This window comes from Gobio gobio, assembly GCF_949357685.1.
Source record: "Gobio gobio genome assembly, chromosome: 13".
Classification (NCBI taxonomy): Eukaryota; Metazoa; Chordata; class Actinopteri; order Cypriniformes; family Gobionidae; genus Gobio; species Gobio gobio.
Window position 1 is genome coordinate 28,871,034 of NC_137106.1, and position 15,779 is coordinate 28,886,812.

Genomic DNA, 15,779 nt, shown 5'->3' on the forward strand with positions numbered 1-15,779 from the left:
GAAAAGCCTCTAAGTCCGTCTGATGTTTTTCTTTAAAATAAGCATTTTTGTCAGGCTTGTATGTGTAGGTTTCTACCTAAGTACCGGTTCTTCTGAATGGGCTGAGGCTGGGATTTAGTGGGTTTGAAGTGAAAGTATTTTATGAACGTATACTATATGCGGAGCGCATTCACTCAGTATTGTTATCTCATTTTTGACCGAAGTGGCTTTAAGAGGCTTTTGCATCTGAACTCTTTATATATTAATCATTTTACTTATACTTTACAATACTCATGTCTTAATTTTTTCAATTGCAAGAGTTTAACCCTCTAGCATAAATGTTGGCAGAAAACATGTTTATGTGTCTCATTACAAATCTAGTGAAATGCTGTAATCATTTGTCCACAAAAATGTTATGCTGGTAATGCTGCACATTGCGCTCCTAAAGCACATGCAGAGATAGTTTGCTGCATTTATCGTGAACCGAGCCACTCTGAGATACTAAAACATCAGATCATGAGCAAAGGAAAGTCACTTCTACGATAGACAAGCAAGCTTGAGTTCTGACTGGTGTAAAACACTGATCTGTTGTATATCCTTGTAAATGCTTTCTGTGACGTGTGTGTGTGTGTGTGTGTGTGTGTGTGTGTGTGTGTGTGTGTGTGTGTGTGTGTGTGTGTGTGTCAGCTAACCACAGCAGGAAGAACTACATACTTTGTGTCCTATCAACGAGGGCCCTTTAGGACCATACAGCTCCCTAAATACTGTCTACCCAAAGTAAGATATATGACACAGCACTAGCTGTCACAAATAAGTTGTCAGATGAAATGTATGTGGCTCTAACAGCTGTTCTCCATGCAGGACATGCACATTGTCAGTACAGATGAGGGGCAAGTGTTGGCAGCAGTTCAGGAATGGAACGAAAATGACACCTATAGTCTGTACATCTCTGACACACCTGGAGTCTACTTCACCCGCTCGCTCCCAAACCTCCGTACCTCCCGCGGTCTCTCAGGAAACCTCATTGTGGATGTCTACAAGGTCTGTGAATATGTAGTATGGCCTGATAGTGCTTGCTAATTAAGTTTGTTTACCATCTTGAATGTTCCCAAATACATATTGTGTGCAAATTGGAAAACTTTTGTAATTAGCATGGCTTTCTCCAGGAATTTTTGAAAGTAGAACAGGGAACTGTGCATTGCAGCACAAAACAGCCGTGTTTGAAGTTATGCCATTAAACACTATGAATACAAATAAAAGAAGAACATCTGATAATGAGAGCAACGGAAAACATCCAGAAACTGAAGTGTAAGCAAAAATGCAAAAAGAAATTAGGGTTATCTGCAATAATGTAGAACCTGATATCCCTTCGTTCTCCTCTTTTCACTTCTAGCCAAAGGACACAAACTAATCTCTGTAATTTGAAAAAAAAAAAAATATTAGGGGTGTAATGGTACACGTATTCGTACTGAGAATGTTCGGTATGTATCTTTTGGTTCGGTACACATGTAATACAGAGTTGTAGACCATTAACCACCAATAATCACAACAAGCTCTGTGTTTTGTTACTTTCGATAAGAAACAGTCTCATCTCTCACATTCTGTCCATTTTATCACAAAGTCAAACAATGAATGCCGTGTTGACGCTCTTTGATGTGGCATGACAGATCACTTTAGTGCCTCAGTTTAAGGGGCAGTGCGGAGCGCAAGAGAACACAATAATCTCTTCCTCTTTAATGCTAGTTACAGAATAAACGTTAATGAACATCTGAAGGTATGTTGAAAGATACAGTACAACTTATTGAAACGTATAATATGTAGTCGCTCAATCAGTGTTTGAACCGTTGCAAGACGTCAATAAAACAGCTTGTAAAAAATGTCACGTAGCATTACATTTACCTCAGGCAAGTCATTCAATGTCCACAGCTTGTTAGTTTGCTAGATAAATGTTTTGCTACTATATTAGCCTATATTTTCTGTATATTTTACTTAACCTGTCTTGTTATGACCACTGTGTAAATTAGTTTTTTAACAATGAATTGGGTAGAAACATGATTTTATAATTAGATTTAGAAGTTTTTTAGACGTTATGCAATTTGCATGTTTGCATAAAATTTTTATGTGAGTGTAGATTATTATATCTAAAAAATAAATAGCAACTGAATTTAATAGTTTGGGCTCTGTTGTTAACTTTGAATAGGCCTAGTGATGTACAAGAAAGGGCTCCCTATATAGTTTACAGCATCAGCAGAGATAGATTTTTAAAAATTATAATTCAATTTATTTAAAGACAGAGAACCGATTTGTTCAGTGAACCACTGTTTAATAAAAAAAAAAAAAATTTATGTTTATTTTTCTCCCTTCTTGTGTAACGAACCCGTTCTGAACCATGACTTTAAAACCAAGGTATGTATTGAACCGTCATTTTTGTGTTCCATTACACCCCTAATAATATTAATAATACAAATAATTATAATATATATAATAATTTCTATATATATACAGGGTGCGATTTGTGAAAATCGTTTTTGTTTTTGAAAAACTTTTATTCGTGAAAATAAATCACAAACCATGGGTTTTTTATCTAGCTGTCATAAAAAGTTCCCGGAGACTGAGACAACAAAAAAGAAAATTTTTGTTCTCTTTATTTTACAAAAGCACAACGTTTTATTGTTATTGTGAGTGGACATAAATAAAAGTAGGCCTTTTACAGGTCTGAATTATATACTCTTATCTGTATGACCCAAAACGACGGAGTATTGTTAGTTCTTTCAGCTTTTATGAGAAAAAAAATTCCAAGTGAACGTGCTGGTGCGTTCGATGAACGCTTATTCAACATGCCAGAATAAAACCCGATTTTAGAACAATGTGTTGTTTAAGTTATAATCTTTAATATTTCATACAAAACAATCACAAAACGCGTTTTGGCATCTTGATAAGAATGTTGGATATCTTTATTTTATATATTTGATATGGTGAAGTGGGGGGGGGGGGTGTATTATATATCAATATACATTATATTGAACACAGAATAAAACAAATTATCAGAATAAAAAAATCTGATTATTTTTCTTTTCCTATAGGTGTCAGGTGTTAGTGGGCTGATCATTGCCAATAAAAAAGAAGACATGCAGATGAGAACATATATTACCTACAACAAAGGCCAGACATGGAGATTACTACAGCCTCCGGCAAAAGACACTACAGGACATGACATCAACTGCATCCTGGTGAGAACCGCTAAATTTATCCAGTTATACATTTCCATGAAGGCGCTGCCAAAAAAAAAGGCATAAATCACCAACATAAAAGTAGGTGAAATACTATTTAACATAAAACAGCCATTAATAATGTGGACATGTGACGCACACACTGCAGCCACGTCCACTTTTATTTAAAAAAGATACCGCATCAGACACACCCATTATATACATTACATTTCACTCAAACACACCTACTTGACTATGGTCAGACGAAAACAAAACATTACAGCGTTGACGCACGTTTCACGTTTACAGTGGATCCCTGCAAAGAGGAACTCCTTTAGTCTCACAGTGAGATGAGGGTGAACCACCGGCTACCAAACAATAGCTCTGAATTCAGTGCTTTCTGATGGTTTGATTAAGACACACTACCTTCTCTGTATCTTTGTAATGACTTTCACTGATGTTTTACACTGTTCTGGAAGATTGGTGATTTCAATTAAGACACATTGAACAACTAGAGTTCATTTATCAGCAGATCTCAGGAAATCTTAATTACTTTTTTCTGCTGCACCAAAAGACATTGGGTTCTCTCTGTTTGCACATGTGTTGTCATTCTTTAGAAAGACAAGATGAAATAAGTTTTTTCCAGTCCTTGTGCTTTGGGTATTTTGGGACTTATTACCAACTTTAAACAACCAAGAGGAATTGAGAACAAGAAATCAGAAGCTTGTACAACTTGTGTGAACAATGGTTTGCTGCTACTTGCATGCAAATAGACTTGAATTGCGTTTATTTAACTGTATTTCTGACACTGTAGCCTACTGATGCTGAAATCTAATTAATTACATTATGGTTTTTTGAAGCTCTAAAATCAAAGATTTGATTTTGTTAGTTTTGGCAAGAACTGGGTCACACTAATTGTAAGGGATACTTAAAATATGGACAGAAGCCGTGGAGATCTGAAACTGATTAATTTGCACGGCTTTTGAAAGCTGATGCTACAGTCGGTTGATGCAGGGGAGATTATGTAGATACATGTAAATGTATTGAAATATGATTTAATACTGTGTAATGTTCTCATTTTCAGCCGTCGTGCTCCCTGCACCTTCACCTGCAGATGTCTGAAAACCCCTACACACCTGACACTATCTCCACCAAACACTCCGCTCCAGGGATTATAGTGGCCACAGGTGTGTGTGTGTAACTGTGCCACTTCCTTTGTTTTTTATGCTTGTGGCATCTTGAGTACGGTCCCATAAGTGTTTCTGGTGAATTAGAATAGAGAAGGGATATAAATGTGCGTGCTTTTAAATGCAGATCTATTTTGAGTGGCCACATCATGGCTTTCAAGTTACATCTTTTTGTTTTGCAGCTGCAGAGTTTGGCATGATTGGAACAAAAACTCATTTCATGCTGTTCTTTTGCTTGTCAGACTCATTATAAAGTTATCTTCAAAACTCAAGCCCAAATAGCTTCCTGCATGAGTCTAGATAGATGCGCACTCAAAAAGTTAGCCATGCAGAGCACGCAGAAAATATGACCGGTGTCTTCCACATTCATAATTGCCTGTCATGTCCGACAGCTGTTCCGCAATCACTTTCCCATGCTCTGAGTATATAAATGTGGGATTCGAAAAATGTTTTTTTTGTCACTCCCAACAGCTTTACCAAACGTTCTTCATCAGGCGTCATGATGATTGTGGTCTTTCAGGGCACTCATACCCAACTGGCATTAACCCCACCAGTCAATGTGCACGAGGAATTCATCAGGACATCATAGATTATTGATTTAATATTATACTGCTGTGCAAAGGCAAAATGTAACTACACAATTGAGTTAACCTAAAGGACTTAAATCACGTCTCGTTGACAAGGGGTTTTCAAGCTGATGTCCAAGGACCCCCATGGAGACGACAAAAAGGGGCGCAAAATATTTGGAGAAAAAAAAAAGGGTAACACTTTAGTATGGGGAACACATATTCACTATTAAAGGATAAGTTCACCCAAAAATGAAATTAATGTCATTTATTACTCACCCTCATGTCGTTCCACACCCGTAAGACCTCCATCCATCTTCGGAACACATATTAAGATATTTTTGTTGAAATCTGAAGGCTCAGTGAGGGAGCAAATTGCAATTTACACCCCCAAGATCCATTAATGTACTAAAAACATAATTAAATCAGTCCATGTGTGTACAGTGGTTCAATATTAATATTATAAAGCGAGAATTAACGAAATAACGACTTATATAGTGATAACCGATTTCAAAACACTGCTTCATGAAACTTCGGAGTGTATCGAATCAGCAAGTTTTTTGTCATGTTTGTATTAACTAGTTTTTAACATTATGAATAAAATAAAGTGTTTATCCATATTTATATTATTTATATCTATATTCCAAAATTAGCTTGGGTACAATGACAATATAAAAGCAAATTATTTCACTTTGGAAACAATTACTTATATGTGTCATATATGTGGAAGTATTTGGCAAGTATTAAGAAGAAAAAAACTTAGACTATGAACTGTCTTGTGACAGACCGATTTCTATGCTCAGTTTCTGATCAAATGTGAGAAAATGTATTAATTGAAATTCAATAGTTTTGCCTTTGTTGTGCAGTATAGAGCTTAAAATTGGGTTTATGTTCTTGCTTATGTGTGCATAATTACCCAAATACGCTAAATACCACAGACCACAGAGTTTTTTTTTAAATTGTAGTTATTATTTTACCTGTTGGGATTCTATTGTCTTTTCTATTCTAATAAACTATTGAAATAGAATCTCCTCAAATCTCCTCCAGTATATCTACTCCATGTGTTTGGTTAATAATAATCCATCTGTCAGAGTTACAGCAGCATTTTTCCTCTCAGGTAACATTGGGCCTGAGCTTTCCTTCGCTAATACGGGAATGTTCATTTCCTCTGATGCCGGCAACACATGGAGACAGGTAAACTGCTCACCTGCTTGGAGTCACCTCCTTGAGTGTTGACTGTATTGTAGTCTTGAGATAAAGCATCTTGTCTCTGATCACCATTCAAACTAGCTGAAACTAAAAGAAATGTGAAAAACACAAAGAGACAGGATGCTGAATTACCTTGCAGGTTTTTGACTCTGTAAACACTGTCTTTAGATCTTTGAAGAGGAGCACAGTGTCTGGTTTTTGGACCACGGAGGGGCTTTATTAGCTGTTACACAATCTGCCGTACCTACACGCCATTTATGGTAAGATAAAATACATACAAACAGGCACATTAATAAATGCACTGCCTTCACAAATGATATGTATGAGAACACTAGAGAGATTATGCATTTTTGAGTTCATTGCAGTTCATCTCTAACTTTTTGGATATTTTTTATTCAAGCTAAGTTTTTGAAGTTCCCACATCCTTAAACGTCAGCTTTGATATGAGGACTGGCAGATATAAACAGCAGGCAATAGGTCTTATCATATCAAACATTTGGAATCCTTTCAGCGGAAAGTGCCTGTCATGGCTTTGTAGTGCAGGTGGCTGTGTTTGCCAGGGCTTTTATGCTCATGTTGGGGAGGGTTAAGGTTTGAAGCAAAGGTGGGATTCGGTGGGCTTCCGTTCACATGTTGTTCCTGCCACGTCACACCCGCGGCTTTGATGTACTAAGCTCTGAAACGTTGTCAGGATCAATTAGGCTGTGGAAGATAATTTGTATCCTCCTGTGGGTTGCTGATGTTAGAACAGGATTCTGATGTATGTGTGGGTATTCAGCCATCAACTTGGATGACTTTGACCCATATCTACAGTAACAGAAACACCACACCAGAAAATATTTCCTTTCTACATGACAAGATGCCATGGTGAAGAAACTTCAGTTTGGAAACAATGAAATACAGAGAGCTAAGCTTTTAAAAGCATTGTGAAGTAAAGATATGCAACAGTTTGAGGTCGGTTTCTGAAAGCGGTCTCTTATGCTCACCAGGGCTGCATTTGTTTGATCCAAAATACAGTAAAAACAGCAATCTTATGATTATTTATATATATATATATATATATATATATATATATATATATATATATATATATATATATATATATATATATATATATATATATATATAATTTATTCCAGTGATGGCAAAGCTGTCAATTTTCTTCATTGTCACATCAGTGATCCTTCAGAAATCATTCTATGCTGATTTGGTGCTCATGAAACATGTTTATTATTATCAATGTTGAAAACAGTTAGTGTAGCTTAATATTTTTGTGGAAACTAATACAAATTTCCAGGATTCTTTGATGAATATAACTTAATCTTAACATATAGGGCCCTATCATACAGCATGTTTTTTTTTTCAGCCTGACGCAGTTATCATTTTCACATCCAGCGCCACATTGTTTAAATAACAAATGCACTTGCTCCCATCTGTTCACCCATGGGCGTGCTGGTCTGAAAATGAGGTCTGTTCAGGCGCATTGTTTGTGCGTTGCTACTTTGAGGCACCTGACAACGACTGCACCATTGTCTTTAGACCAGGTTTTTGTTGGTCAATGGCGACGTCGTTTTTGGCGCAGTATTTTTTTTGTTATTTAAAGAGCGCGTTAGTAATATGCGCTTATAGGTGGGTGCACAACGCACGTACACTCTGCTTATTACACACACAGGGACGTGCAGCAGCACACAAACATTTTTAAATATTAAAAATAAAAGGATTCCTGTATGGGAGAATAAGTGTTCAGTATTTCCGCTCACAAATTCCACCATGTAAATAGCGAATCTGCCAAGGTGCGAGCGCAACTGGCTTTTAAAAGGAATGGGAGATGGAGCTCTGATTGGTTTCTTGCACGTTACTCACCCATGACTCATTAAGAGACTAGGTACAACCCTTTTGGACCATGCGCCTGGCACGTCAACCGTTTTCTCGGTCGTTAAACTAGCAAAAGTGGATTCGGACACGCCTTAAGTGCACCTGTGCCATGTGCTCAGATCGTTCAAATTGGGCCTTTGGGATCTTTACTGTCACTTTTGATCAATTTGATGTCTCCTTGCTGAATAAAAGTATTACTTTCATAAAAGATCCAATAATAACTCCAAACTTTTGAATGGTGGAGAGTGTATAAATGAAATATTGTTTTAATATTAAAAGCATGAATGCAGAAATGCACTTTCTGAAGACTCAGCAATACCAGATAGTTGCAGTTTGTTATTCAAAGAATGTAACCAAATTATGCCGAAATTAACTTTATCTAAACTAAGATTCCCAAGAAAACAACTAGCACACAACCAACCTGGTCAGGTTAAACATTCAACATACAGGAGGGCTCGTCTAAATACACAAGAATAAATGTCATGGACACAGTGAGGGGCTTTATAGGACAGGATATTCATAGAAAAAACAAGATCTGAAAACAAAACACACTGAAGAGGCACTTACACATAGCAAAATAATAAACGTAATGCAAAGGACAGAAGGAAAGCAGAATTAGGAGATGCAACATAATAGAACGATGAAATGCAAAATAGATTGAATGTGTAATGAGACATAATATACATTATACATGACTAATAATGATTAGACGTTTAATGTAAACACAAGTGGGGTATGGTGAATAATTTTGTCTTGATATTGTTGAAGGAGCATATATTAGATTTGATTTTAATGTAATTATGCAGATGCAGCCCACATTAAATGTTAATGCAGTGAATCCACAATGACTTGTTTTGGTGGATCTGCTAAATGTTCTCAGATGACTGAACAAATGCATCTTCTATTTTTATGTCTTTGTCAAATGTGCACTGTACAGTATATTAATCCGAATGTGAACCTAATGTGCTTTGTCTGTGAAATGAAAAAGATTTGTGTATGTGTCTAGGATTAGTTTGGATGAAGGCCGGCAGTGGGACAAACTCAGCTTTTCAGCTACACCCCTATTTGTCGACGGGGTTTTGATGACTCCAGAGGCTGAGAATCGCATCATTACGTAAGAACCATTTTACCTCATCTTCTCAGACAAACTGATCTAAATAGTCCAGGAGGTGTCAGTAATGAACCCTCGCTTACTTGGGATCATTATTATCAGATTACATCTTTTCATTTGCATGTCTGTACTATGATCCTGCACACTTACTTGTACCGACAGCACTGTAGTTTTACTGACACTTCCTATTAGTCCTTTACGGATTTGCCATAGCAAAATGTCCTTTTGGTCCTGTAAATAATGTAAAAGTAAACAGATCCAGTTGTACTTAAGCACCTCTGTCCTCGTAGATTCTTCGGGCACTTTAGTTACCACTCCGACTGGCAGCTGATAAAGATTGACTACAGCTCCCTGTTTGGGCGGAAATGCACAGACGGAGACTTTCAGACATGGCACCTCCATAACAAGGTTGTCACCTCACATTTATCAGCACGCCTTGCTGTTCGGTCTCAACAGCAAAGCACTAATTCACTCACTCAACATTCACCATGAGTTTCTTTTGGCACTGAATTCGCTAGTAATTAGGGCGGCACGCGAGATTATTTTCACCTCTGGGGTAACATGCCCAAGCAGAATAGAAATTAATGGAGTCGTAATGGATTTTTGCAACAGATATCGGCACATAATGTTGGTGACGTTGTCCATCAGCTTGGACTCTCACTTGTGTTTTTACATTCCGCATCTATTGCATGTCAAATCTGTTTTCTGGAAAGCACAATACGCTTTTTAACATTCGTATTGTACTAAAAACGATTGTAGCCATCCTTAGTTAAGCAGAAGGAGCGTAAGATCCAATGTAACTAGAAAACTGTGAGCCTATTTTGGGGGAAATCATGTGAATAAGTGACATATTTATGTGCATTTTAAGGGCGAGGTGTGTGTGATGGGAGAGAGACAGGTGTATATGAAGAGGAAGCCAGGGACACGCTGCACTCTGGGTCGGGAGTATTCTCGAGTCGTTTCAGCTGAGCCCTGCATCTGCACCCTCTATGACTTTGAGTGGTGAGTCACAGGCACGCATACGTGCGCACACGCGGAAATGCAGAGCAGCTGCTTTTCCAATGGAGGAAATGACTGACAGTAACTCTTGCGGATCAAAGGACTCAGTGTTGCATGCAGAGAACAAAAGCTGCAGGGATCCAACCAATTATACAGATTAATTAAGTGGCATTTGAATGTAAAAAAAAAACAAGGTTTTTCTCTTCATCTGTCCTTTGTCAAGCGTCTGCTCAGTGCAGCTTATGATATTGTTGCAGTCGCTACATTAAATTAGCTTGCTCTTGAGGCGGCAAGGTAAAAGCCTGGTTTTACATCGGTCTTTCGTAATCATATCGCTATACTGATGGAGATGTCTTTACAAGCCCACCACGATGCACATGGAGACACACTCCTGCACTGATCATAACGACGACATAAATCTCTCTTGTACCGCACACAGGCTCCATTAGAGTCGTCTGCTCTTAGGCAAATTACACATATGAATGAGAGGCGCGCAAAATTAGCATAATGTCAAATGATTAATTATCTCCAAATGAATAAGTAATGAATATTTAAATGGATGATAAATGTGGCAGTGATCTGATTAGCCTGAAGGAGCTGGTGTTACTGAGTTTAGCCCTGATCCCAGTTTATACGTCGTAAACGCACAACTCGAGGCTAGCGTGCTGCTGAAATGTTTGCTCATCAGGGTTTGTATGAGTTCGACTATTTAAGTGTTATTGATTTAAAGCTGACATTTGCTCTTGCAAACGGCTTAGCCTTTTATCTTTCATACATTTCCCATTTTCTACACTACATTTACCATAATAGCTTCCTTTAAATAAAAATAAAAAAAGGTTCGATAGTTTGATTCCAAGTCAGTGTTGTTATTGGTATCTAAAACTTTTGAATTGAAATATAAACTATATATATAAACTAATATAAAACATAACTATTAGAAGAAAATTTGAACTAAAACTAACTGAAATAAAAGTTGAAGTTTATGTTGAATTACTAAAAATACTCAAATTTAAACTAAAATAAAAATAAAGCTAAATAGAAATATTAAAAAACTAATACAAATGGCAAAATAACATAAAATAACTAAAATGGAAATATAAAAATAAAAGCTAATTCAAAATATTAATAAATACTGCAATAGTATATAATTAATGCTAAAAATAACAATGTTCTGAGTGCAATTTAGTGAGGTATTCAACAGATAAATCAGCTGATGTGTGGAAAGGTGCACTTTTTAATTCATATTTTTTAGAAATAAATGAAAATAAGGCAGGTACATTTTAATTCATTTTCAAATAATTTAAATAAAAATGATACATGTAATTGTATATAATTGCTTGGGTTTAAAATATTTGGTAACACTTTATTTTAGGGTCCAATTAACTATTTATTAATTAGGGTCCAATTCACGCTATTAACTAGTTGCTTATTAGCATGCATCTTACTAGGATATTGGCTGTGTATTAGTACTTATAAAGCACAAATGAATGCCTTATTCTGCATGACCTTATTCTACATCCCTTAATTCTACCCAATACCTAAACGTAAAAAAGTCAAAAGTCATAGTTAATAGTGAATATGTGTTCCCCATACTAAAGTGTTACCGTTTTTTATTTTTTTAAATCCTTAGCAATTGACTGGAAAGGTCAAGGAAAAATCATGTCATATAGAGTGGGAACCTTTCATATTGTGGGAACCTTTCATATTTCATCTCGTTTTGTCTACACAAGAACAATACAGTGAAAATTTTAAAATACATTTTTAGTTGATCCTTGTACATGAGAGAGCCATTGAAAACCCTTTATTTGCAGTGTATGTAAAGTACAGTCTATACAGTATATATTCAAGCCACTTTTCTCTATAGACTGCTGTGGCATCATAGAGAGGAGCTTAAACAAACTGAATAATTGATGTGTTTTTATGATTTCCCTGCAGTGATTATGGGTTTGAGAGACAGGCCGGTGGAAAATGTGCACCTGCATTCTGGTATGATGTCAATTTACCAGCACACACCTGCAGCCATGGACAGCGCTTCCGCAACAGCACAGGGTAACACACACGCACAGATTTTGCAGTATGATGCAATATGAATCTCTTTGTGGCATCTTCTGTTTGGCTTATAAAGTAATAGCAGTCCTGCCCTAGATGACCATATGTAGCCTGCATAAGATTTTTTGAGTAAAACCTTTTTTGTTTGTGTATCAACAACTTTTTGTGTTTCTGCTGGTAACAGAGGTGTTTTCTAAAGTATTTATGCATGTCGGTGCAGGTACAGGAGAGTGCTGTTGAATAACTGTAGAGGAGGTCTGAAAGATACACTGAGTCCCAGAATGCAACAGTGTAAACCCATAGCACCAAGTGGCCTACAACTGAGCACCATCAACTCTCAGCTCACTGCTGTACTGGGAACAAACATCACCTTCAGAGTAGCCTTGCAAAATGTGAGTTAGCAGCTGCACATACACACAAAGTAATTCATTTAGGAAGAGGAAGGTGGAGGTGTTGTGCTTTACATTAATAGTTCTCAAACTTTTTTTGGTGGGAGACAACTTCAAGAGTAAAACAAATTTCCAAACCACCAAAACCCTAAATCTCATAAAGGAGTCTCATTCATCAATACTGTCTTGAGCCACCAATCCATAATTTGCTAGACTGCTGTTTTGTTATTATTTAATTGAAATTAACTACACTGCTACTAATGAACCTTACACTACCGTTAAAAGTTTGGGGTCAGTAAGATTTTGTGTGTTCATAGGCAATGTGCTATATAAATACCTCATTCATTCATTCATTCATTCATTCGTTCATTCATTCATTCATTCGTTCATTCATTCATTCATTCATTCATTCATTCGTTCGTTCATTCATTCATTCATTCATTCAATTCAATGTATTAAAAGTGAAAGTAAAGACATTTAATGTTACAAAAGATTTCTACTTCACTTAAATGCTGGACTTTGCGCTCATCAAAGAATCCTAAAAAAATGCATTGCGGTTTCCACAAAAATATCGAGCAGCACAACATTGATAATAATAAGAAATGTTACTTAAATCAGCATATTTGAATGATTTCTGAGGTATTACGTGTCACTGAAGACTGTTGAAAATTCATACTGTATTTTGGATCAAATAAATGCTGCCTTAGTGAGCATAAGAAACAAAATCTTCCCGACCCTAAACTTGAACAGTAGTGTAAAACTTTCTTTATGGTAAAACACTAATGCATTAGAGACATAACAGTTTGATTTGCTGTATAGCTGCAGTGAAACAATGTGTATTGTGAAAAACTTGACTAGTGTAACTGTTACTTGCGTTCCTAATTTGGTAACACTTTATAATAACTCACCCTATGAATCATTAGTTAAGCATTAGTAAATAGTTCATTCATAATTTGTGAAGCATTAATAGACATTAGTAAGCATAAATACAATAAATACAAAAATGTATAAATGCAGCTGTTGTAAGATGGTTCATAAGATCCTTTAGAAAGTGCAAGTCCTTTATTAATAAACTATTTAAATGTACATTTATACATCTTATTATTTATGCTTTATTAACACATATTCCTACTGTAATTCATGATTTATTCAGGTAGTTATAACACATTTAGTAGTTGTCTGTTAACTATTTTTGTAAGCTCATCTAAAGTGTGGACTCTTTATGCCTCGTAACACTTTTACAAAGGAGATTTAAAGGCTCAGTTATTCATTTTGTTGTTTTTTTATTTATATTCACTTTCTTGCTTATTTTGTTCTTTTTTGTTCATTTTGTTGGTTATTTTGTTGGCATATATTCATTTGGTTTCTTATTTTGTTCATGTTGCTTTTTATTCATTTTGTTGCTTGTTTAGTTCCTTTTTTATTTTTATATGATATTGCAGAGGTTTATTTTTCATGTTATATTTAGTGTACAGTTATACAGTAAAATTTTTTGCATCTTGAAATAAATATTTCTTTGTTCTGTATCACTTTGTGTTGTGTTTGTTTCCTGATAACTGAGCCTTTAAATCTCCTTTGTAAAAGCGTTACAAGGCATAAATCGTCCTCACTTTAGATGTGCTCACAAAAAATTGTTTTATGATTTATAACTACCTGAATTAATCATAAATTACAGTAGGAATATGTGTTAATAAAGCATTTATTAACACGCTGAGTAACAATTTATATGTCTAAATAATATGTATAAATGTACATTTAAATATGAATCATTTACTTACATTTTCTACATGATCTTATGAACCTCTGACAACTCCTAATAACTGGTTTTTAAATAATGTAATACTTAATTTAGAAATTATAAATTAATCATTAATAAAGGATGAAAACACAATTATTAAAAATATTATATAAATGCTTATAAATCAAGAACAAAGCATTTACAGCTGCATTTATAAACTGTTTATTAATGTCTATTAATGCTTTATAAATGATGAATTAACTATTTACTAATGCTCAAATAATGATTCATAGTGTGCAGTTATTATTAAGTGTTACCAATATATCTGCTTTTTCCTCTGTTTTATTTCTGTAGGGTGACTCATTGTCTACAAGTCTACATGTGGACTTTGGAGATGGCATCTCAGTGTCATACTCCAATATAAGTCGTCTTGGTGACAGCATCACACACACGTACAGGGTCGCTGGGATATTCAGGGTCACCGCACGTGCTCAGAACAGTCAGGGGTCTGACAGCAGCTCGGTCTATCTGCACATCACTAGTATGTAAATGACCACACACATATATTCCTAAGAATTTGAATTCTCTATAAGAAGCCATTGTCATCACTGTAAAAAAAAAAAAAAAAAAAACTCTTTCCTGTCACACTAAATTACTTTTTGCCACTCACTGCACATCTAGACAATCTATTTCAGAGCCAGCTCTCAATGAAGGATGTGAAGAAGCAGAAATTGCTGTTGTGTACAGTGCTAAATGTGATCGTTATTGACTTCATATTGTGTCTGATGAGATATCACGTCTGATGTGTAATGTTAGGTCCCGTGGAGCGTATCTTTCTTTCGGCACCGGTGGTCGTCATCAGAGGAAGAGAGACCAACCTGACAGCAGTGCTGTGGCCCAGTCAGCCCAGGACCACTACCTTCTACTGGTGGTTCAATAACAACACAGAGGTTCAAACGCTGAGTATTTATATACATGTGGCCCAGAAGCCCAGATGAGTTAGGCAGCTATTCCAGTATTGCTTTTGACCTCTAACAAAACAAGCGCTCTGCCAAAGATATTGTGCTTGCCAGGGTCATATAGGTAAACCTGTTTTAGGATGGAGGTCAAATAAGTAAAAAGCAAAGCCACGTTTGGGTGAGGGATATACTGCGACACTGTGTGTTTTCCATCTAAAACCAAAAGAAAAAGAGTAACTGAATTCTAACTCAGTCAAAAATAGTTTGGCAGGCATAGTTGGAAAAACACAAGGGGAAAATGTGCAGAAATGTAGCCCAGTTAAAAAGCCCAGATCTCTTGACATAAGGCACTTTAATCTACCATTCCAAAGTTTGGATGCTTTTTTTTATTTTTTTATTGATACTTTTAGTCAGCAAGGACAAATGAAATAAATTACAGTAAAGACTTTTATAATGCTACAAAATATTTCTATATCAATAGATTTCCAGCTTTGTTCATTAAAAAGTCC

General features: G+C 35.9%; 1 protein-coding gene across 1 annotated transcript in view; it reads left to right on the forward strand.

Moving 5' to 3' along the window:
- Nucleotides 1-15,779, forward strand: part of sorcs3b (sortilin related VPS10 domain containing receptor 3b) — a gene marked incomplete at its 5' end in the record, with an annotated part of 72,440 nt that overhangs the window by 45,853 nt on the left and 10,808 nt on the right. Inside the window, 13 exons of the mRNA XM_079833097.1 lie at nucleotides 667-756; nucleotides 841-1,020; nucleotides 3,063-3,209; nucleotides 4,273-4,375; nucleotides 6,059-6,135; nucleotides 6,319-6,410; nucleotides 9,032-9,139; nucleotides 9,427-9,544; nucleotides 10,005-10,138; nucleotides 12,071-12,184; nucleotides 12,405-12,576; nucleotides 14,666-14,852; nucleotides 15,128-15,261. Coding sequence (XP_079689223.1) covers nucleotides 667-756; nucleotides 841-1,020; nucleotides 3,063-3,209; nucleotides 4,273-4,375; nucleotides 6,059-6,135; nucleotides 6,319-6,410; nucleotides 9,032-9,139; nucleotides 9,427-9,544; nucleotides 10,005-10,138; nucleotides 12,071-12,184; nucleotides 12,405-12,576; nucleotides 14,666-14,852; nucleotides 15,128-15,261 — 1,656 coding nt within the window. The remainder of the gene's footprint in view (nucleotides 1-666; nucleotides 757-840; nucleotides 1,021-3,062; nucleotides 3,210-4,272; nucleotides 4,376-6,058; nucleotides 6,136-6,318; nucleotides 6,411-9,031; nucleotides 9,140-9,426; nucleotides 9,545-10,004; nucleotides 10,139-12,070; nucleotides 12,185-12,404; nucleotides 12,577-14,665; nucleotides 14,853-15,127; nucleotides 15,262-15,779) is intronic.